We start from the raw sequence: 21,685 nt of genomic DNA on the forward strand, positions 1-21,685 counted from the left end.
CTCAGGTCCTTATCCTGGGGTCCTGGGATCAACTCTCACATCAGGCTCTCCCCACAGGGAGCCTGCTTCTCCCTCTGCCTATGTCTCTGCCTCTCTCTCTCTGTCCCTCATGAATAAAGAAAATCTTTAAAAAAATAAAAAGAATTCAAGGACACAACAAATAGAAATTTGAAAGGATTCTAGCTTGATAAGGAGTCCAATCATAAATTGCAATAATTGTGAATTAGCGAATACAGAGTCTACCCATTTATAATGTGGGATGCTGCAAAGGAGAATTCAATTTACTCTGGTGATGTACTTAAAGATTAACCAGAGTTGTTTTGTGTTTGTTTGGTCAACAACTTGAAAGAATCGAATTCTTTCCTTCTCTGGTGGCACCTGAGCTTTGTGACTGCCCTACTTTGCTTGCTACCTGGAATTCCCGAGTTGCTGGGCTACTGAAATAAGCGATCATGGTTTAGCACTTCTCTGACTATAGCAAGTACCTGCACTGTGTGGCATGCTGGCTCCTTCGAAAGCCTCTGTTCAGTCCCCAAATCTCCTGACCTCAGAAGGTCTAGACCTGCCTCCTGCTCTTGCTGGCCCCAGGCTCAAAAGCTTCCTGTTCCCACCTTCAGAGGTACCAGCAGTGACAGTAGGAGCTCTGGATGGAAATGCCGAAAATGCTTCTTCAGCCATTGATTATACAGCATTAGGAGAAGACACAACATTGACTTCATGTTTTTTTTTAGACCCTCATAAGAATAAAGATGGCTTCGGGGCGTCCAGCTGGCTCAATCGGTGGAGCAGGAGACTCTCGATCTCCGGACTGTGAGCTCAAGTCCCACCCTATGTGTGGAGATCACTTAAAAATTAAATCTAAGAAAAAAAAAAAGATGACTTCTTAATGGACACTTATTTAACCTATATAAAATAAGTGGTAAGGATAAGCAGTTGTATAATGGGGTTGTTCATACATCTTATACATTACAGGAAAGAAAGAGATGTCCGTATCCCTGGAGAGGATCAGGCTTTTCGAACGCTCAAGATAGAGCTTCAGTGAGGAGAATTTATACAGTTGTAGTTGCTAATGTCAGCCTTGACCGGATCAGGCCGGCCTGACATATGTGTTTGTTGAAACTCATTAGGGTTTTGACTGAGGCTTGGTGTTTCTCATTCTCTGTCCTTCTAGCTAAAAGAAGTCTTCCGGAAACAGCTGGAGAAGGCAGAGTACGAGATCAAGAAGACCACAGCTATCATTGCTGAGTATAAGCAGGTATCGTGCCACTGCAGTCTGTGTTGCCATAAAAGTGACTATTGTTTCTCTTTGGGGAGAAAAAACATTTTTGTCTTGGGAGTTTCCAGAACAGTGACTCATTAAATTTGGTGGCTTACTCTCTGCTCTGAAATAAGCAGTGATTGGACGTGCTTGCTGATAATGTGGGAGGCGTAACTGGGCAAAACAGTCTGCTGGCTATTTACAATGTTGGGTAGCTTCAAAGGAACAGGAAAGTTGATTGTGACCATTGGGATCCTGTCTCTGCCCTACTCAGAAGCGGATTTCCAGTAGACCTCACTGCTAACATTTGCCTCTCTGCCAAGGACTAAAGTTTGGTGATTGTATCCAATCAGTATGTCCTTTGCTGTCACATGGCTATGTGGCCTTACCCAACGATGGCCAACACTAGCAGAAAACCTTCTGCTAGAACCTTTGATCCTTTGGTCTCTTAGTGGAGGGCTTCCTCTTCATGAGGACTCCTGGCCCCAACATCAGTGCTCCCAGAAAGCCCTCATTCCAGATAGAGTAGTACTGTCTTACCTCTGCTGCTCATGCTGGGCCACGGCAAGGACTCCACCTTCTGAGAAACCTTTGCATGGACTGCGAAGGTTCCATGTTTCCAGAGTTAATCAAGGCACCATGTATCACCTGCTTTTCCTAAGAACTTCCCTGGGGTCTCCTGCCTCATGTAGGAGTTGGAAGTCTGATTCCTATTCTTTTTTAAAATGTGTTTTACGGCTTAAAAATAAAATGTATGTTCCTCATGGAAAATTGAGAAAGTGTAGAAAAGCACAAAGAAAACACTAACCCCCCCACCCCCGCTTAACCTTGCCAACTAGAAATAATCACTGTAATACACTGAATTTGCTTGCATTGTTGCTGTATACATAAAAATGTCATTTATATTGTTTGTGTTAATTTTTTGCAACTGGTTCACTTCATATATAATGAACATTTTTTCAGAAGGATTTTTCTCTTTCACGGGAAATTGCTTAGAAATAAGGCTTCAGAGCTGTCTTACTTTATGATAATCAATATATGTTTATTTAATACCTGCTATCTGAAACCCTTGATTCCTTAAGGGGAGTAAAAAAGATTAATTCAATTTCTCTCCTTCAGAAGCAGATCTTGTAATGGGGAGGTAATATCTGTGCACAGATAAGAGGAAAGGGAACTTATTGCCCATGGAAAATGAAACCCTTTCTGGAGGAGGGGTAATGTGAGCTGTGCTTCAAAGGTGAGATGAAGTGCGATTTAGGTACGTGGAGGCAGAGGAGGATGATAGAAACGAGGGACAGAGAATAGCATGCAAAGGCACGGAGGTAGATTAGTGAACACAAACAGTTTTGTTTGTCAAGAGTTTCGAGTACAGTAAAGAAGCAAAGGTGAGTTGGGTCCCAGTTCAAGAAGGGTCTTCAGGTTAGGCAGAGGAGTTTGGATTTTATTCTGTTTACAGTAGGAATATATGAGCAAGAAAGTGGAATGATCAGAGACATACTGTTGGCACTAATCTGTGCCAGTGAGAAATGTGGAACCAAATGGAGACCCACAGGCAAAGATACAGACCAGTAAGAGGCTAACGGCAGAGTCCAGGTGAGAAAATACAGGGCCCTGAACTAAAATTAGTAGTGAAAATGGAGAAGAGGAAGACACAAATACAGTCATTTTTTTGCTAGACAAGGGAAAACACAAGGTGATCCAAGACTGTCACTTTGGGTAACTAGGAGAAGGGATGGTTAGACATTAACCAATCCAAGGAACATTAAAAACCATGTGCTGTGAAACTTGCCATCACTGCAAATGGGTTTTTTCATCACCACATTAGGCCATGGTTGGCCGCCATATGCAGCACTCTTCAAAATAGTAATCCTCAGGACTGTTCTTGAATATTATCTGGCAGGCACTACCAGTAATGTAAAAGGCAACAGACCCATCTGTTGGAAGATAATTAGGATATAAAACATAATCCCAATGCATTCTATAGTTGGAATTGGCTATGATTGGCTTTATTTTGTAATCTTTGGGGTTATTTGAAAGGGTATTTGTTTTGCCAAAATTACTAGGGAGATAACTTCTTTCTCACATTAGCCAGTACAGTCCTATTTATTGTTTCCAGGCTTGGATCTGGAGACACTGGCAACAACTCTATAAGCAGACCTTTGTCTCTAGAGCCATTTTTTAGTAGACTGGGATTTTTTTTCTCTTTTAGTTGAGAGCTATGAGTGGTGGGAGAGGCGGAGGGAGAGGGAGAAGCAGACTCCCTACTGAGCAGGGAGCTCTAAGTGGGGCTTGATCCCAGGACCCTGGGATCATGATGTGAGCTGAAGGCGGATGCCTCTCAAAACAGACATTTAAAAAATCCCAGGGGGGACACCTGGGTGGCTCAGCAGCTGAGTGTTACCTTCAGCCCAGGGTGTGATCCTGGAGACCCAGGATCGAGTCCCACATCAGGCTTCCTGCATGGAGCCTGCCTCTCCCTCTGCCTATGTCTCTGCCTCTCTCTCTCTCTCTCTCTCTCTGTCTTTCATGAATGAATGAATGAATTAATTAAGTAAATAAGTAAGTAAATAAATAAATAAATAAATAAATAAATAAATAAATGTTAAAATTTTTTTTTTTTTTTTAAATCCCAGAGGCACTTGGGTGGCTCAGTTGGTTAAGTGTCTACACCTTCAGTTCAGGTCATGATCCCAGGATCCTGGGATTGAGACCCCCATCCCTGTAGAGACCCTCCCCTCTTCCCCAGAACTCCCTGCCCAGAGGGGAGTCTGCTTCTCCCTCTCCCTCTGCTCCTCCCTCCCCAGCCCCTGCCTCCCTCCCCCCAAAATTATAAAATATTTTTATGTCTATTTTGATAATAGAGGTAGATCTTTATGTTTTTACTTCAAATTGCATTTTATTTTATTTTTTTCAAATTGCATTTTAAAATTGGACATCTCGTACCTTTTTTTATTCCATTTTTCAAAAATAAAAGATTTGTATGTCATTCAAACAATTTGAACTTCCAGTACTTTTTTTAAGCAAATGCTTTTGTTTTGTTGGTTGATATTGACTTTGAAAGCACTTATTTCTACTTCCTTCTAGTACTTGTTGTTAGCACCTTATTTCAGAGTCAATAATAATGAGATTTTTCTTTAATGAGCATTTATTATAGGCCAAATACTATATTGAATCCTTCACATAGATTTCTTTTTCTTTTGCTTATCATAGCACAGAACTATATGAGGGAACCGAAGCTTAGAAAGACTAGTGAAAATTTGCCCAAGGGACACACTGCTGTAAAGTACTAGAGCTGGACCTCAGGCTTGTCATTTCATACCATGTTGCCAAACCACTTGATCAGAAGTTTAGTCTTTATTAATTTCTGATCATTTTAACTCTGTTTTATGCCTTCTGGCACTTCTTAAGGAAAGTTCAGGTAATTGAAAACAGATACTCTCTCTGTGGCTGTACACAGAAGTTTCTAGTCCAGAATTCTTTTTATCAGGTTTCCACAATGGTACCTTGTACAAAGTGGATATTCAGCAAAGATTTTATAGATTGATTCCAAAATAGGAGAGGAATTCACTGGAACTAGTCACAAAGGCTAGTGATAGGAAGAAATCAAATTATCCCATGTTTCTACTAATTAAGATTAAAATATGGTTTAGGCATGGAACTCTCTCGGGCTTCCTGCTGTGCATTGCATTTGCAGGGCTGTTCTTTTGCAAAATTTCTTCTAGCATCAGAGAAGCCAGAGTAATATATGAGTTGATAAAGATATATGCACCTGCTACTAGCGTTGTTCTGTTTTCTAGTAAAGAAATTCTTTTCTTTCCTTCAGATCTGTTCCCAATTAAGTACCAGACTGGAGACGCAGCAAGCAGCCAGCAAGGAGGAGCTGGAAGTGGTAAAGGTGAGGAAGAATGAGCTAGATCTGCTGTGATGGTTTCTTCCAGATTCACACGGTCTTAAGTCAGTACCTGGGGGGATATCCCAGTGCATGAGGATGAGCCACAAGCAGGACAGTTTACAGACATCACATCCACCCTGCCCCTCCCATTGTTTGAAAGACTTTAGGATCTGTGGAGAACAGTGTCTGCCTCTGACCCGGGTGTGATCCTCTTTCCTGCCAGCAGAAGGATGGTGTTCCCATAAATTTTAGGGATTGTCTGAGGCAGGTGGTAGGAGTGCAGCCTGCATCCCGACTGTGCCTGCATAAATATGGCTTCAGTGTGCAACCCTCGGTGAGCATTCTGGGAGCATCATCCCATTGCTCTCCACCATTTTTTAGAGGGTTATTTTTAAAGAAAACTGTAGCATTTATTTATATGCTGCCCCCTGGTGGTAAAACTTTTGTTGCTTAAGTAAGAAAAGCCATTGCTTTATTCCATAGAAACAACAGGAAGCCAAATAAATTGGTGTTCTTGAGAAGCAGTGTTGGCACAGCCAACTCTTGTGACCTGAGGTTCAGAAACCTGACATATTTCTCTTTGAATATATCCAGGGTTAATGCTAGTGATGAAGTGCATTCTAGGCACGTTGGCATATAATATAACAACTTGTGGACAAGTTCTTTACCTCTAATCTTTATTTTGTATCCTGTACAATAGAGACAATATTACCTGCTTCAGTGAGTGATTTTTTTTTTTAAAGATTTTATTTATTTATTCATGAGAGACACCGAGAGAAACAGAGAGGCAGAGACACAGGCAGAGGGAGAAGCAGGCTCCATGCAGAGAGCCTGACGCGGGACTCAATCCAGGGTCTCCAGGATCATGCCCTGGGCTGAAGGTGGCGTTAAACCGCTGAGCCACCTGGGCTGCCCTCAGTGAGTGATTTTGAAGATTAAATAAGATTATGTATATAAAGTGCTTAGCTTAGTATTTGGCACATAATAATATGTATTTTTGTAAGTTTATGACCTGAAAATCTGAGACAGGAGAATTGAAAATATGAACCTTATTCTGACTTTATATTCCAAGTGTTTTTTTCTTATTTCATGTTCAAAAACAATCTATTATTAGTGACTATGATCTTGGTCATCTTCCTGCCCAAGCCTGCTAAAGTTTTGGGTTTGTATCTTCCCTCTCTGGTTTCCTTTTACTTTCTTCTGACTTATATGCCTTTATTATCCTTTTTTAAACACTGACCAACATTCAGTTAATGAGGTGCCTTGCATATTAACTATCCTTTGTGGAAATAGAAATGAAATTGATTTATGTGGATAACTCAAGGTTTTGTTGAGCATCTAACCGTGGCCACAGCTATTAGACTTCTGTTGTTTTACAGAAAGGATACATAACAAAAAGTTTAGAATTTTCCTGCAGGAGTAAGATCTACATATGCATGTGAAATATGTAGGGTATAATAGTTCAAAAGCATGTAAGTCAGTGCTGAGTTGGATGACACTGACAGGCTGGATTGTAGAGAAAGCAAAATCGTAAGAACTACAGACCAAAGATGACTTTGTGGAGGAGGCTGAACTGAGGAGGTTGGGTGAGAATTCTGTTAGGATTTAAAAAGGACATTCTGGAAGAAACTGTGAGTGAAGACCCAGAAATCAGAATGAGTCTCATTAAGGAGACTCATATACTTAAGAGTGTATATTAAGGAATAGAGGAACTACTGGATAAGGAGGTAGGGGTGTCTAATGAAAGGCCATATATTCAGGAAGAGGAACTTGAACTTGTTTTATCTGAATAAATACTTACTGTGTATATTGTTCTAAGGATTATCCCATTTAACCCTCACAACTTCCTGAGAAGGTAGACACTATTATATCTTTTTAATGATTTATTAGATCTTGTTTTTATTGATGATGATTACCAAAACAGGTAATTCATGATCTCAAGGTCACATAGCTGGGAAGCAGTAAAGACAGGATTTGAACCCAGGGAGTTAGACTCTCTTCTCCATTTCCCTTAGTGGTGATAACCATACTACATCCTCTTTCTCCAGTGCTATTTCCTTTTCATCTCTGGTTTGGTGCAATGCTATAGCTTTTGATTTTTCCATCCTCCCACAACACCATTCCCCTTTCAGGTATTCCTCCTCTATACTAGAATTAGAATGAACATTCCCTAGCGTAAATTTGACTCTGTCATTCTGTGTATCAGTTTAGAACTAGTTTGGCCACATATAGGAAACCCATAATAACAATGGTTTAAACACAGAAAATGTTTATCTCATGTAAAAAAAAAAAAAAAAAAAAAAAAAATTCCAGGGCTGGAAAGATCCTTGGTTTCTTTCTTTTTTTTTTTTTTTTTAGATCCTTGGTTTCATCAGCAATCCAGACTCACCAGTTATTGGTGAGCCACATCCTCAGCAGGGGCTCCCATCCTCAAGGTGACCTAAAGGTCAAGCCTGTCAACTGGAGTTGCCTCCATCACAGCCACATTCTAGGATAGAATTTTAGGCCTTAGGAGATGCAAGGGTACAAGGGCCTACCTCCAACCAGGGGAGCTCTAAGTGGCCTCCTTAAAGCTCCACACCACACTTTGCTTACATATCAGAACTGAATTTCATGGCCACACTTAAGCTTCAGGGAAGTCTGGGAAATGGCAGACTGCCAGCCCAAATAACATAGGAGTTCCGTTAGTAAGGAAGAGGGGAGATGGATCCTGGGTGGGAATCTGCAGCCTCTGCCACACCTCTGTTCTTCAGCACACCTGCCAGACTGCAGCTTCATGAAGCTCATTGTTCCCTCTCCAACATGCAGTACACGATATGGTAAATGAATTTTCTATAGGACGAAATCAGGATTCAATAGCGTTACATTTAAGAACCTTCAAAATGAGGCACGGAGAACCCTTCCCACTTCCTGCCTCTCACTGTTGTGCCATGTACTCTCTGCTCAGGCTCCCTGCCGCTCTCTGAAGAGCCAGTGTCTTTGCACACAGTGTTCTCCCCGCTGAAATGTTCTCCTCCCTCAGTGAGTCTATTCCTGCTTATGGCTCAGCCTAATAAAACTGCTTACCCAGCTTGGTGAACTTTTAATCATTTAAGACCCAGAACAAAAGCTAGCACCTTAACGTTTTATTTAGTTAACAGTAAATGTATATAAACAAATACTTGCTGCATGCCTATTTAGTGCTAGCAGTGGACTAATTATTCTTCTAGGGTTTTAAAAGAATTGCAAGATATCCTTTAAGTGTCTGATGAATATTAATCAGGTAGGAATCTGAAGAGTACATTAAGGATGAGATAAGAAAGCAATCAGTGGGGTCTGAGAAAGCGACTTCTAGGGATTCAGGCCTGGGATGAGGAGAGCTTAGACATGTTAGAGAAATAATTTGATGACCAGCTAAATATGGAAAGAAGGAGAAGGTAAAGAAAAGATGACCCCAGTGTTCAGGCCTAAATGGTGGAGAAAGGCATGATGACACAGAAATGTGGGGAGAGTTGCTCTATGTGTGTGTGTCTGTGTGTGTGAGTGAAGAGAGGAATATAGTTTTGGTTATGAAGATATTATAATATGTAGTAGTGCATTAAAACAGAAATATTCTGTAATATGTTTTACCTCTAAGCTATTTTTGGAGATATTTTAAGAAAACAGTAGCACCATTGACTTGAAGAGTTGCTGTTGTTCAGTGCTATGTGCCTGGTTGGCAGTCTGGGCATGAGGCAGAGTTACTTTCATCACCTAGAACAATAATGATCATCTTCGCTGAAAGCTGAACAAAAGGACATAAACTTTATTTGTTGCAAGCATAGGTTTAGTGACTTTCTCAGTCTGCTGTAGGCTCTTGTTACTTAAACTGAGTTTCTTCACTAATAAAATGGGGGGGGGGGGATAATAGTACCTGGTCATATAGTAACTCTAGGATTCACAAAACCCTGCATGGAGAGCAATGGCATGGGGTTCTAGAAAGGCCTCATGGCAGCACAAAACTTCTAGAACAAGTTTCAAAGAGGTGCTATAATATTTTCCATTTCCAGGGTCTCCCTAGAGATACTTTAAGAAAAAGGGAGCACCTAACTTGCATAGTTGGGTTTGGTGCTGACTGAGCACTTTGGTTGCAGCTCAAGAAAAATAATTACCTTCAGAAGTGGACCTGCATTTGATGACAACAAGCAGTGTCTAGATGAAAATCATACCCAGTTGTTTCAGGAAGTGATATATGCTATGAAATTGTTTGATGTTGGTTATCTCTTTTGACTCTTTCAGGGTAAAATGATGGCTTGTAAACACTGCAGCGACATTTTCAGCAAAGAGGGCACTCTGAAGCTCGCAGCCGTAAGCAGGGAGGAGCAGGGGCTGGAACTGGATGATGAGAAGGATTCCCTGAAGAAGCAGCTGAGGGAGATGGAGCTGGAGTTGGCACAAACCAAACTGCAGCTGGTGGAGGCCAAGTGCAAAATCCAGGTTGGGGACTGATAAAAGATCAACAAGAAAAAAGAAGCAATCGGTGCTCTAGGACACATTCTCATACTTTGGAATACACCTAGCTCAGCATCCTAAGATGTTTCCACATATGATGAATACATTTCTTGCCCAATGATATGTCCTCCATAGTCACATTTTTACATCATTATTTTTAAACAGTGACATAAACACAGCTTTAAATGAAAATGCAGTAATTAAAATGATATCCTGTGAGAACTTAAGCGTATACTTTTTCATTTTTACCCCGAAATTTTTGTAGGCAAGGTCCTTTCTCATTGAACGTTAGCCACTGTGGGGCTGATCCTGAAAATGAAAGGCCAAACCTTCCCTATTGTCCTTCCCCGAATAGTTGAACATTGGCTGGCACCCATTCTTGGCTTTGGAGCATTTTCTCCTTCATCTTTACCTAACTTTACCAAGTCCCTTTCCCCAAAATCTCTGTCCATATTGGAAGATAACCTAATTAGAAAAATAGTCCTGGCTTCCAATGGACTGTTCCCCATTTTCTTTTTCCCAAAGTCCTTACGCACCACCATCACCTGCCCTGGCAATGATGTGGGCCGCACTAGTGGTCCTTAACTGTTTCTGGGCTGGCCCTGGTAAGTTCTCAGGGGAAAAGGCCATGGGTTTGAAACTGGAACTCATTCATGCTTACGTCATCAGTAAAAGTTCCATCCATCCATATGTCTATTTGTGTTTTAAACATGTTGCAATCTGAATCTAAATTTGGACCAAAAATGCAGAAGGAAGAAAAGATACAATGAGGTTTCATTTCACTGTTCAGAGAAAGCCAGATTCTGACTTTCAGTGGTAACTCTTTTAGCTCTATACCATTTTCTTGTATTAAGAAGCCAATTAAATCTCCCCACCCCCCTGGGTTTTGTGGGAGAAAAGCTAGGGCTATGCATACACACCTAGGGATTCCAAAAAGCTATACTCTGATTTTTTTGGCAGAGAGAAAACATTTATATAACTCAGGTGATTTTCTTTTTTTAATTAGGAACTTGAACACCAGAGAGGAGCCCTTATGAATGAAATCCAAGCTGCAAAAAACTCTTGGTTTAGCAAAACCCTGAACTCTATCAAAACGGCCACAGGCACCCAGCCACTGCAGCCACCGCCGGCCACCCAGCCACCCAAGGAGAGCACATAGTTCCAGCCTCACCCAAGCACAAGAGCACAACGATCAAAGTGACAGACACCCAGGAGGAGTCTCCCAGTATCCCTTTACTGGAAAGTAAAGGAGGCCAGAAAGCAAGCCAGGATCTCTCAGTAGCCCTCACTCTTTCTTGTTTGACACTTTGCAAAGGGATGTTATTTAAACTGACCTGAGTTATATTGAATACCTGCTTTCGAACCTCTTCATGGAAGGCCATGTTCAGTTCCATCATAGTATTACACACTATTTTATATGCCTGATGTTTAGTTGGAAATAAGTAATTCAGAACTAAATGATTTTTATTTAGAACTAATTATTAATAATTACTTTCATCTTACATAAAAATGGAGATGTCTTTTATTCCAAGGTTAAAGTGAAAAGATGATATTTGTCACAGAAAAAGAAAAGAAAGAAAGAGAAGAAAGAAAGAAAGAAAGAAAGAAAGAAAGAAAGAAAGAAAGAAAGAAAGAAATTGAAATCTAAACGTCTTAACGTTTCAGGATTTATTCAGATTAAAGCACACTGTGGGGCCGTTCATGACAACTGTGAGGTTTCTCTCTGAAAGTGATTCCCTGGAAAACGATTATCCTGTCCAAAGAATAAACCGGGGATTGAACAGTCCCCAAAAAGAATTAATTTCTTTTCATTTTCTGTTGGGTATATCTGGAAATGAAGTGCCAAGAACCATGGAATAAGATAGACTATTGAAAAAACACACTAGATGAAAGGAACTGAGATTTTGATAAACGCAGGATAAGAGAAATCATTTGGCCCTAGTATCCTAACAGGTCTTTTTGAGAAACTCTACACAGGAATTGCAGATTCCTAAGTATGAACACAGTTACGACTTCCAGCAAGCGCTAAGTCAGAAGTGCTATTGCGAGCTGTAGCATTAGGGAACCTTTACCAGAGAAGCCTAGAAAGGCCCAGTTTGGCCACCGTGCTTCATATGAAATAGAGAACCAGGGACAGGGTATTTCATTTAATGTTGACATAGATTTGCTAAGGAAACACTAATATACTATACCTTTTCAAAGTTCTGGAATGGGGAATAAAGGTCAGCTTCACATCATCTTAGTTTACTGTTAGATAACTTTTACTGATGTCTGTATCTCCCTAAAAAATGTGTCCTTGGCACCCCAGATAAAGAGATGCAAATGTATTGGTAACATTTTTGATTGAATATAAAATCTTTATAGAAATGCATATCTCATGGAACGTTAAAGCTATTGTTTAAAAGTTGGTGGAAATAGTTTTTTTCAATTATATTTAACAGGTCTATTTAAATAGTCCTTGCTGGAAATCCTTTGGTAACAGCAAAACTAATTTTCCCATTTTCTAAGCTCATTCAGAGGCTTTGGCCCTTTTATGCCAACCAAACTACTGTTGGCTATGTATAATAACACTTATTGATACTCATCCTTGGCTTCATTGTTGAACATACTCTTGCAACAAATCTTAAACTCTTGTAGCGCCAGAGTGATTTTCATCTGTGCCATATGTTGCAATTAAAAGCAATACGTTCTTGGAAGTAAAAATTAAATAAGAACTATCTCAACTCCAGGAGCATGTGTTAAGTTGCTCATGGTAGATCCTTTCCTCCAAAATGATCATTAAACTCTAAAAAGTTAAGTCCCTATCATTGAGTTATTATATCCTTTACAACCCATAAAACTAATATGGATGGTAGCCTTTGTTACACTCATCAAATAATACTTTTCTTACAGAATTCTTTGTGTTTTGTCCTCCCATTTACCATTATAATATTCATTTCCTTGTACCCAAAAGGAAAAAAAATCCAGCATTCTGAGTGTCTATGTTGACTTTGATAGTCCCTATTTGGTGATTTAGAAAAGGTTTTGTTTTTTCTTTTTTGTTTTTTGTTTTTTTAATATAATGGCTGGAAAATTGCATCTTGGTACTTGTTTCTGTAAATCATTTAGTATAATTTTTTAGCTTTGCTGGTACTTTATGCTTTGATTCCAAGAAGCCTTGTACAAGTTGCCTTATCCAATGGCCAGCTAAATTAAAGATGTTGTTTTCTGTTTTGTGAATCTTATAGTTTTACTGTACAGAGCTCTTTTTAACTTCCAAAAATCAGCACATTCCACAGAATGCCTAAAGTGCATAACTTTCCTTACATGGTAGTTGAGGGAGAAATAGTATGGCTGTAGGTTCAGTCCTCACCTATACACCTGGCTCAGTTCCAGAGCCCCTTATATTTTTTTTTCTTTAAATAAAATCACCAGGTACATACATTCCAAATGTGTAATCTGTCTTTTGCATTTTCTCTTAACTCTTTCAAACGATTTTAATGGCAACCTATAGATTTTTCCTTCTTCTTCAGTTCCATATCATACTTATTAGGTATGCGTATTGGTACCATAAGTCTAAACTGTTCCTCACTGCAGGGTCTTTGGGTCAGTTGCAATATTAGAAAGAAAATTCAAAATTTGGTATATGATAATGATTATTCATTATGTTAGCATTGCCCCAAACCACATATCCTTCCCCAAAAAATACTGAATGTATTTTTTGAAAACTCATGCATCCTAGTATTAAGTAATTGTTACCTTTAATTTCACTTATTTTGAAAATTGGTACTCTTCTCTTGAATTTCTTTTAGAAAAACATCAACCAGCCCAGATAGCTAGGAAATTTCCAAGTATTCTAGAGTGTTCTTCATCTTTTCCTAGGATATGCTGTATAAAACATTCCTCCAAAAATCCAAGACTTGTAGCATTCTAAAAAGTGATGATTTCTCTTCTCATTAAATTCTGCTGAATAAGTTAAGGGAATGCATTTCAATTTGGTAATTTAGTTCATTAGCTTTTATATCTTGAGATTCTTGTTTAACACTTTCTTTAAAGCTGAAAAAAACCCAGCTGAATTTTGCAGTGCATATGTTTGCTAGCTTCACATCCTGAGCCATGGTGCAATTTGATTATATTTAGTTACATATAATTTAATGCAAAGAAATTCTCAGTTCCCTAATGCTCTGTGTATGAGTGCCTAATAGAAACACTAATAGGAATGTCATATAGGCCTCTGGCCTCTCTTTCCATACAACCACTCTCTGTCTCTTTCTCTTTACCTTTCCAGCTATTAAATTCATAATTTCTTCATTGGCTTTTCTTAAATTTCCAAAGTACAAAAGCAATCTTTGTACTGATGTTGGGATAATGAAGACTTGTTTCTTTTTTTTTCAAAATTTCATTCTTTTATACCGTGTTTTAAGATTTTTCTCAACCCCCTACTCCATTTTTAAAAAATATTTTCCAATTAATAACTAGTGGCTTTATTTCCCAGTGAAAGTGAGAAAAACAAGAGAATGCACAGTTCAGGGCATGAGATGAGAGATCCTTAAAGGAGCTGATCAGTTACTGAGGAGGAAGCCCGCACTAACGTAAGGGATTGAGTTTTCTTTACCTGCAATCAGCCCGCTAACTATTCTAAGGCGGTTGTCTGATTTCAGGATCCTTTGAAGGGAAAAGGAGCTTTTAAAAAATTAAATACCTTATTTGTTTTCTCTCTCTGGGAATGAACACTTTTAATTACTTAGCAAGAGGATTCAGTTGTATAACTTACTCTTTAAAAAAGAGCCACTCTTAAATAGCTCTGATTTTCTTGCTTCAATTACAAATAGATGAGAGAATGGACAAACGCTGTTGTTTGATGTGAACACTTCGATTTGTACGTGTGTGTGACTGATAGAATTTTACAAAGAGGATCATTGCCTCTTTTGTACAGCCAGGTACCATGTGACTAAATACACACATGGCATCAACTACAGAAGGCCAAACGAGTTCAGTGGCCTGTGTGTCCTACAACCAGATATAAAACTGTCTTTCCCTCTGGTTGCCATGCTCATGTCACACTGAACTCGAATTGCTCTAGAACATCCTTCCTCTCTTACAGTGACTTCCATGTAACACAGGTAAAGCCCTTTATCTTAGGAATTTCCTTATCTTTCCAAAGTTTTCAAAATGAATCCTTCTATTTGAGAGGATGTTCATGAGTTTGTAATGAGGAAAGTGGATGTTTACAAGTGGCTTAGTGACTACAGTCAGCTGTCAGATGTTACCTTCCTGGCTTCCATCTAAAAGGCTACATGTCAAGCATATCCCCAAATGAATTTGTTACCTGTTACAAAAACATCTTCATCAACATGTCTCATTCTCCCCACCTCAATCCTTGGTTTATCATAGTAGTATTCTGAAAACTTTAAAAAAAAAAATCATTGAGTAGAAAATAAACATTTTAAGTTACTTTCCTTTTTCACTGGCAATAAGTTAACACGTAAAATTTTTTCCATTAAAATGTAACTTTTAATAACTATATATTATATATGGAATAAAATATAGGAGACTTAATTATAAGTATATAAATGCATCAAGACTCTGGTGTCATGAAAGCACAAGAATAAAGCTGGAGATGGTCCCAGAATCCAAGATGACCCAATAGCATTTTGCATCAATTTCTCCCATTTTTGGTATTTTGCATAATGTATGGATCCTCAGTTCAAATGAAGGAAAATGTCTTAATCAGCATCATTCCTACCTTTCCCTTGCTTAGGAGGTAGTAGGAAGTCTGTACTGTTTATTTTTATGAATTCTATGATTTTGTCCATGACCTCTCTAATGAAAACAGGTTCTAGAATAAAGGAGTTGATTGGCCCAAATAGTGCTAGCTGAAGAGAGAAACATGAGGGAGCAGCCTCTGTAAACACTGACCAATTAGATGTTTCCATAATTCCATGTATTATGTATAGTACATGCTATTGGTGTAAATGTAATGCTTGTTAAGAAAAGTGCAATTTATTGTACATTGTCCCAACAAATGTTTACTTTTATAACAGTTATGAACTTGGATTAGTATCTTGTTTTCCTGTGTGAATGAAGCCTTGTGAAATAAACAAATTCAAGCAAGAAGGTAACAAGGTGACTGTTTTTGTGAGTCAGTGATGTTTTCAATGATTTCTGTTGCCCCTTTGTTTAAGCAGTAATATTCTGAAGTCCCAATAGTCTTTTTGATTTGTTTCTAGTTGACTTTATTCTAAATCATCTGAGCCCAATGTTTATGTAACACTTCTTAACTGACACTGGACTACATTGACTGCAGAAACTGCTGGGAGTTGGCTCCAGGCTATCCCCTGCAGAATGATACTGTGCCGCAGCACCGCCAGTGCCTACAGCCCTGTTCTCTCTACGGAGACTACCCTGTTGCTAGTACCCAGACACTCACAGCTAGTTTAATAAGAATAAGGCAATTAACTAAAAGGAACAGGTGTATTCATCTCCTAAAGGCCAAATATTTGGGCCTGAAGAGGTGTTGGACAGGAATGCCATCAGGAACTTCAGCAACCGTTTTCCTAATCAGGCCTCTGCCATCTTGCCAGGTCATGCTTACCTGCTGCTGCTTCTCCCTCTGAAAATAAGTTTTCTTGCTTCCAAGTGCACAACCATCTCAAGTTCACGTTTTCTCTTCAAGTCACCAGCAGAGATGGACTAACGTACCCTTGTACCCTTAGTCCAGTTCCAAAGTCTCCCAAAAACCAAATTGGCTAATACTGGATGAGGTCACTGCTGCAAGCCTTTCAACACACAGCACAGTGGGTGATATTATAATTCAAGCCGAACTCCAGAGCAGTTCTCTGAAGTGGAGGCAAAGTGCAGAGAATCCCAATTTGCATTTTGTTCTGGGAGTTCATGGAACCTAAGTGAAATCCAAGAGATTAGTCAGCTCTCTTAGAATTCCACATGTATTCAGAACATTAACCAGAGATTGTAGGACTACAGTTTGTAGTCCAAACCCAGACCACAGACCTCTGTTGTTTGGCCCATGTGGTATTTTGTTTAATTTTTTTTAGTAATCTCTACACCAATATGGGGCTCAAACTCACTATCTCAAGATCAAGAGTCACATACTCCGGCCCATGTGGTATTTTAAAAAATGAGAAATTTTACATAAAAAGTAAAACAGCAAAAATATTCAAAAAATATCTACTGAATTTGGTAGTTAGAAGTCATGAGTGCTCTTGAGCGCGTGGGTGGCTCAGTTGGCTAGGTGCCTGCCTTAGGCTCAGGTCCTGATCCCAGAGTCCTGGAATCCAGTCCCACGTCACACTCTCTGCTGAGCAGGGAGTCTGTTTCTCCCTCTCCCTCTGTCCCACCCCCTGGCTCATGCTCATTCTCTCTCTCTGAAATAGTCTTAAAAAAAAGTCATGGGTGTTCTCGACAAGAAGAGTAAATGAAATTCACTGTTCACTACTGATTAAAGGTCCAATACAGTGAGGTTACATGTTAAATTGTAGATTTAACTTTTCAGTGGAATGGATAACTCCAAAGGTTATATACGGCTTATTACCTTGGTAGGACATTAGCCAGTTTGTATCTAACTCTGCAACCTTACACTAACATTCTATTATCAATTGAACTTGAGGTGCCTGGGTGGTTCAGTTGGTTGGGCATTTGACTCTTGGTTTTGGCTCAGGTCATGACCTCAGGTCATTGATCTCAGGGATCAAACCCCGTATCAGGCTCCATGCTGAGTGTGGAGTCTGCTTCAGATTCTCTCCCTCTGTGCCTCGCCCCACCCACTACTCTCTCAAATAAATTATTATTTTTAATAAATTCTTTAAAAAAGTAAAAATAAATTGTCTCTAAGGATCCATTATGCAAAGGCGCTTTGATAACAGTTTTAACATATGACTGGTTCCCTCATTAACTGCACTGAATATTTGTCACATGTTCCTTTTATGTTTGCATGGGATTCTAGATTTCACCTTTTTGAAATTCTATTGTAACAAAACGTTTGATTACTGACTACTGGAGACAGAACAAAATCTTTTAAAAGTTTACCTGCATGGTAAATTTGCAAGAATTTCAGGCTTTAGCACAGGCTCACCAAATAGGAATTATTTAAATAACAAAAATAAAATGCAGACCACTAGGTCTATTAAATTAATTCAAGCAAATTTACTGACTGCCTACTATACCCATCTCTGCTCAAAGTGCTAGAAGTGAGGTGAACAAACAGATCCCACCTCTGTAAAGCTTAAACTCTAGCACAGAATTTTTCTCAACCTCAGAGAAAACTACTGACATATTGGGCCAAAGGGTTCTTTCTTGCAGGGGCTGTCCTGCATATTATAGGATACTTAGTCACATCCCTGGTCTCTCTCCACTACATATTAGTAGAATTTCCCCAGTTGTGACAACCAAGAATTTCTCCAGACATTGCCAAATGTCTGAGGGGGAGGGAGTACACAAAATGTCCACAACTGCTCCCCAATGGAGAATGACTGTTGCAGTATGGAAGACTAATAAATTGCAGGTAGTAATAAGTACTGTGAAGATAAAAACAGGGTAAGAGGGTTGAGAGAAATGGTGAGTGATGGGGAGGAGATTGGTAAGGATGGTTTTTAATATGTGAACTTGGCAAGCCTACACTCTCCAGTGATTCAGCCAAATACTAAGTGTTGCTATGTAAATCTTCTGCACATAGTAATTAAAGCTCTTAATCAGTTAGCTTTGAGTAAGGGAGATTATCTGGGATAATCTGGGTGGGCCTAATTGAATCTGGTGGAAGGCTTTAATGCAGGGCTGAGATTTCCTTGAGAGAAGACTGGAGTTCTTCCCTCTCTGACTTCTGTGGATGAAAGTTTCAACCTGTTCTCATGGGGCCCAGCCTGCCTATAATCCATTCTTGCTTGTCTGGCCTACAGATTTTGGACTTGCTTAGCCAGTTCCCACAATTGTGTAAATTAGCTCCTTGGAATAAGTATCTGCTACTGATTCTGCTTCTCTGATTGAAACCTAACTAATACAGCCAGGAAGAGCAGCCCTACGGTTTACTTAGAGGCCTGAGTAAAGTGAAGAAATGATCTATGTGAGGGAATGGAGAAAAAGCATCCTATAGAGAAAAATACAGAGTAGACTTTGAGGTGAGTGCAAACTCCGTGGATTCAAGAACAACATGCATGCTTAAACCAGGGAGACGGGGGAGCTGTGAGATGAGACGTAATACAAAGGTGAGATAAGATCATGCAGTATATGCTAGGTCATGTTAATAAGTTTGCACTTACTCTAAGCCTAACAGCAAACTATTGAGAGGTTGTTAACCAAAGGAATATGATTTGAAAAGATTACTCTGGCTGCTTTTTGGAAAACTAACTGTAAAGGCACAGTCATCAGTTATGAGCCTAAAAATCCAGATAAAACAATTATGGCTTGGTGTTCAGTAGTAGAAATGGAGGTTGTGAAAAGTGATTATGATTATCCACGTATTCTGTGGATAAGGCCAGTAAGTCTTGCTGCAGGATAGGAAGCAGAACCTGAGATTGAAGACTTAAGCATGACTCACTGGCCTGAGCACATAGGAGCAGGAGGTAACCATTCACAGAGCTGTAGAATAACTGTAGAAACTGATTTGGGGTGCGAAGATGATTGGGAGGAGATTGTTATTGTTGTTGTTAAGATAAGCTAAATTTGATGTACTTCTCAGACATCCAAGCAGAGACAGAATGTGGAGCTCGAGGAGAGGTGTTGCTGAAGACACCGATTTAGGACTCACTGGATAACAGATGGTATTTAAAATCTTCTAACTTTACTTAAAAATCAAACTACCCTATTACCCAGCAATTGCACTACTAGATATTTACCCAAAAGATACAAAAATGCTGATTTGAAGGGACACCTGCACCCCAATGTCTATAGCAACAATGTCCACAATAGCCAAATTGTGGAAAGAACCCAGATGTCTATTGACAGATGAATGGATAAAGATGTGTGTGTGTGTATTTATTATTCAGCCATCAAAAGAATGAAATCTTGCCATTTGCAACAATGTGGATGGAATTAGAGTATATTACACTAAGCGACATAAGTCAGAGAAAGACAAACACCATAATAATTTCACTCATATGTAGAATTTAAGAAACAACATGAACACAGGGGAAGGGAAAGAAAAATAAAGTAACAGAGAGGGAGGGCAGCTCGGCTGGCTCAGTGGTTTGGCGCCACCCTCAGCCCAGGGTGTGATACTGGAGACCCGAGATCGAGTCCCACGTTGCACTCCCTGCATGGAGCCTGCTGGAGCCTGCTTCTCCCTCTGCCTGGGTCTCTGCCTCTTTCTCTTTGTGTGTCTCTCATGAATAAATAAAATCTTAAAAAAAGAGAGAGAGAGAGAGAGAGAGAGAGAGAGAGAGGGATCCCTGGGTGGCGTAGCGGTTTAGCGCCTGCCTCTGGCCCAGGGCACGATCCTGGAGACCCGGGATCGAATCCCACGTCCGGCTCCCGGTGCATGGAGTCTGCTTCTCCCTCTGCCTGTGTCTCTGCCTCTCTCTCTCTCTCTCTGTGTGTGACTATCATAAATAAATAAAAATTAAAAAAAATTTTTTTTAAAATAAATAAAAATAAAATAAAATAAAATAAAATAAAATAAAATAAAATAAAATAAAATAAAATAAAATAAAATAAAATAAAATAGAGAGAGGAAAGCAAACCGTAAGAGACTCTTAACTATAGAGACTAAACCAAGGGTTACTGGAGGAGATAAGATGGCTAACGGGCATTACGAGGGCACTTGTTGAGATGAGCCCTGGGTGTCATACGTAACTGATGAATCACTAAATTTTACTCCTGAAACTAGTACTATGCTAAATGTTAATGAACTTGAATTTAAAAGAAAAAAAGAAAGACGAGTAATAAAATAAATCACCTAACTTTAGACTACCTGGTGGTAGAGGGAGTTGCCCCACGTCCATCGTCAAGCAAATTAGAAAACCACTGCCTAAAAAAAGAAAAGAAAACCACTGCCTTACGTCAAGCTTTCACGCAGTGCAATGGCTTATTTGTTCCTATTTAAGTGCAAATAATCCCAGGCTTTTAGCTGGACACTTTTTTAAAAACAGGAAGTTATTATAAAGCAAAACGCACGTATCTTCGGAGTTCATTCCATCAATTTTGACAACGGTGATGTTTGAGCTTAACATTTCACCTTCTCAGGAAAACGGCCTCCTGGACGTACTTAAATAGAACTCCTAGCTAAGTATTCCATACAAAAAAATTGCACTTAAGTTTACAGTTGCATGAAATTTCTACAAAGTGAACACACCTGTAACCAACATCCAAATCAAGAAACAGGACTTTATCTGAACCTCAAAGCCTCCTGATGGCGGTCATTGTCCTCCCCATCCAAGGGAAGACCAGCCTGATTTTAAACACCCTAATGACTTTTGCTGGCCTTAGCCTTCGTTTAAATAAAACCAAACGACAGGAGCGCTTCTGGCTCCTTCCCCTAAGGTCACGTCCGAGTCGCAAGCTTACTAAGCAGCCCTGGTGGGTCCACTTCCCTGGCGCACTCCAGTCCTCCACCGCGCAGTGGTCAGCCCGCACCCTTCAGGCAGCTTTCACCCTCCTCACCTCGCTGACTCTAGTCGCTACCTTGGGCCATATGTACAGCGGGGTGAGGGCGGACTGGTTTTCCAGAGGTCACTAGGTGTTCACAATCGTGTTGCCGACGTTTTGCGGCGGCCAAAGGCTAGAATTATCTGAAAAAGAGGATGATGATGTAATCCCAGGAAAACTCAGCCTACGTTTTCTCTGGTTAACAGGCTCAGTTAAATCCAATTCAAGCCTGAGTCACAGAATGTTCGCTGAAGGGGACGAAGGTACCAGAGCAGCAACCCAGTCAACGGGGAAAGGCGGCGCCCCACTGCGGCCGGGCACCGCGAGAGCCGGGGTCAGCCGCCGCAACCCCAGGCGGCTCCACTGGGCCCTGTCACGTGGCCAGCGCAACCCCCACCCCCTCCCGTGGCGCTCCGTGATGACGCAAACATATCGTAGACGCTAAACCGTGGTGACCTCTCGAGGGCGTCGGACCCCACAGAACACCGAAC

At 40.1% G+C, this 21,685-nt stretch overlaps 1 protein-coding gene and 1 long non-coding RNA gene across 24 annotated transcripts in view; one reads left to right on the forward strand and one right to left on the reverse strand.

The window, feature by feature from the left end:
- RABGAP1L (RAB GTPase activating protein 1 like) overlaps positions 1-15,724 on the forward strand; it is a 735,225-nt gene extending 719,501 nt beyond the window's left edge. For all 11 annotated transcript variants that reach the window (XM_077901749.1, XM_077901744.1, XM_077901747.1 and 8 more), the window contains 4 exons: positions 1,172-1,255; positions 5,082-5,153; positions 9,408-9,605; positions 10,627-15,724. In XM_077901749.1, the coding sequence (XP_077757875.1) occupies positions 1,172-1,255; positions 5,082-5,153; positions 9,408-9,605; positions 10,627-10,779 (507 nt within the window). In that variant the 3' untranslated portion in view covers positions 10,780-15,724. The remainder of the gene's footprint in view (positions 1-1,171; positions 1,256-5,081; positions 5,154-9,407; positions 9,606-10,626) is intronic.
- Positions 1-21,685, reverse strand: part of LOC144316174 (uncharacterized) — a 31,946-nt gene that overhangs the window by 9,469 nt on the left and 792 nt on the right. For 3 of the 13 annotated variants that reach the window (XR_013382015.1, XR_013382016.1, XR_013382012.1), the window contains exons 2-5: positions 21,210-21,337; positions 16,195-16,500; positions 14,929-15,007; positions 8,915-9,613 (exon numbers count right to left, since the gene is read on the reverse strand). This is a non-coding gene — a long non-coding RNA (uncharacterized LOC144316174). The other 10 variants (XR_013382009.1, XR_013382007.1, XR_013382010.1 and 7 more) reach the window with 10 other exon arrangements.

The sequence above is a fragment of the Canis aureus genome, chromosome 6 (genome assembly GCF_053574225.1).
Source record: "Canis aureus isolate CA01 chromosome 6, VMU_Caureus_v.1.0, whole genome shotgun sequence".
Classification (NCBI taxonomy): domain Eukaryota; kingdom Metazoa; phylum Chordata; class Mammalia; order Carnivora; family Canidae; genus Canis; species Canis aureus.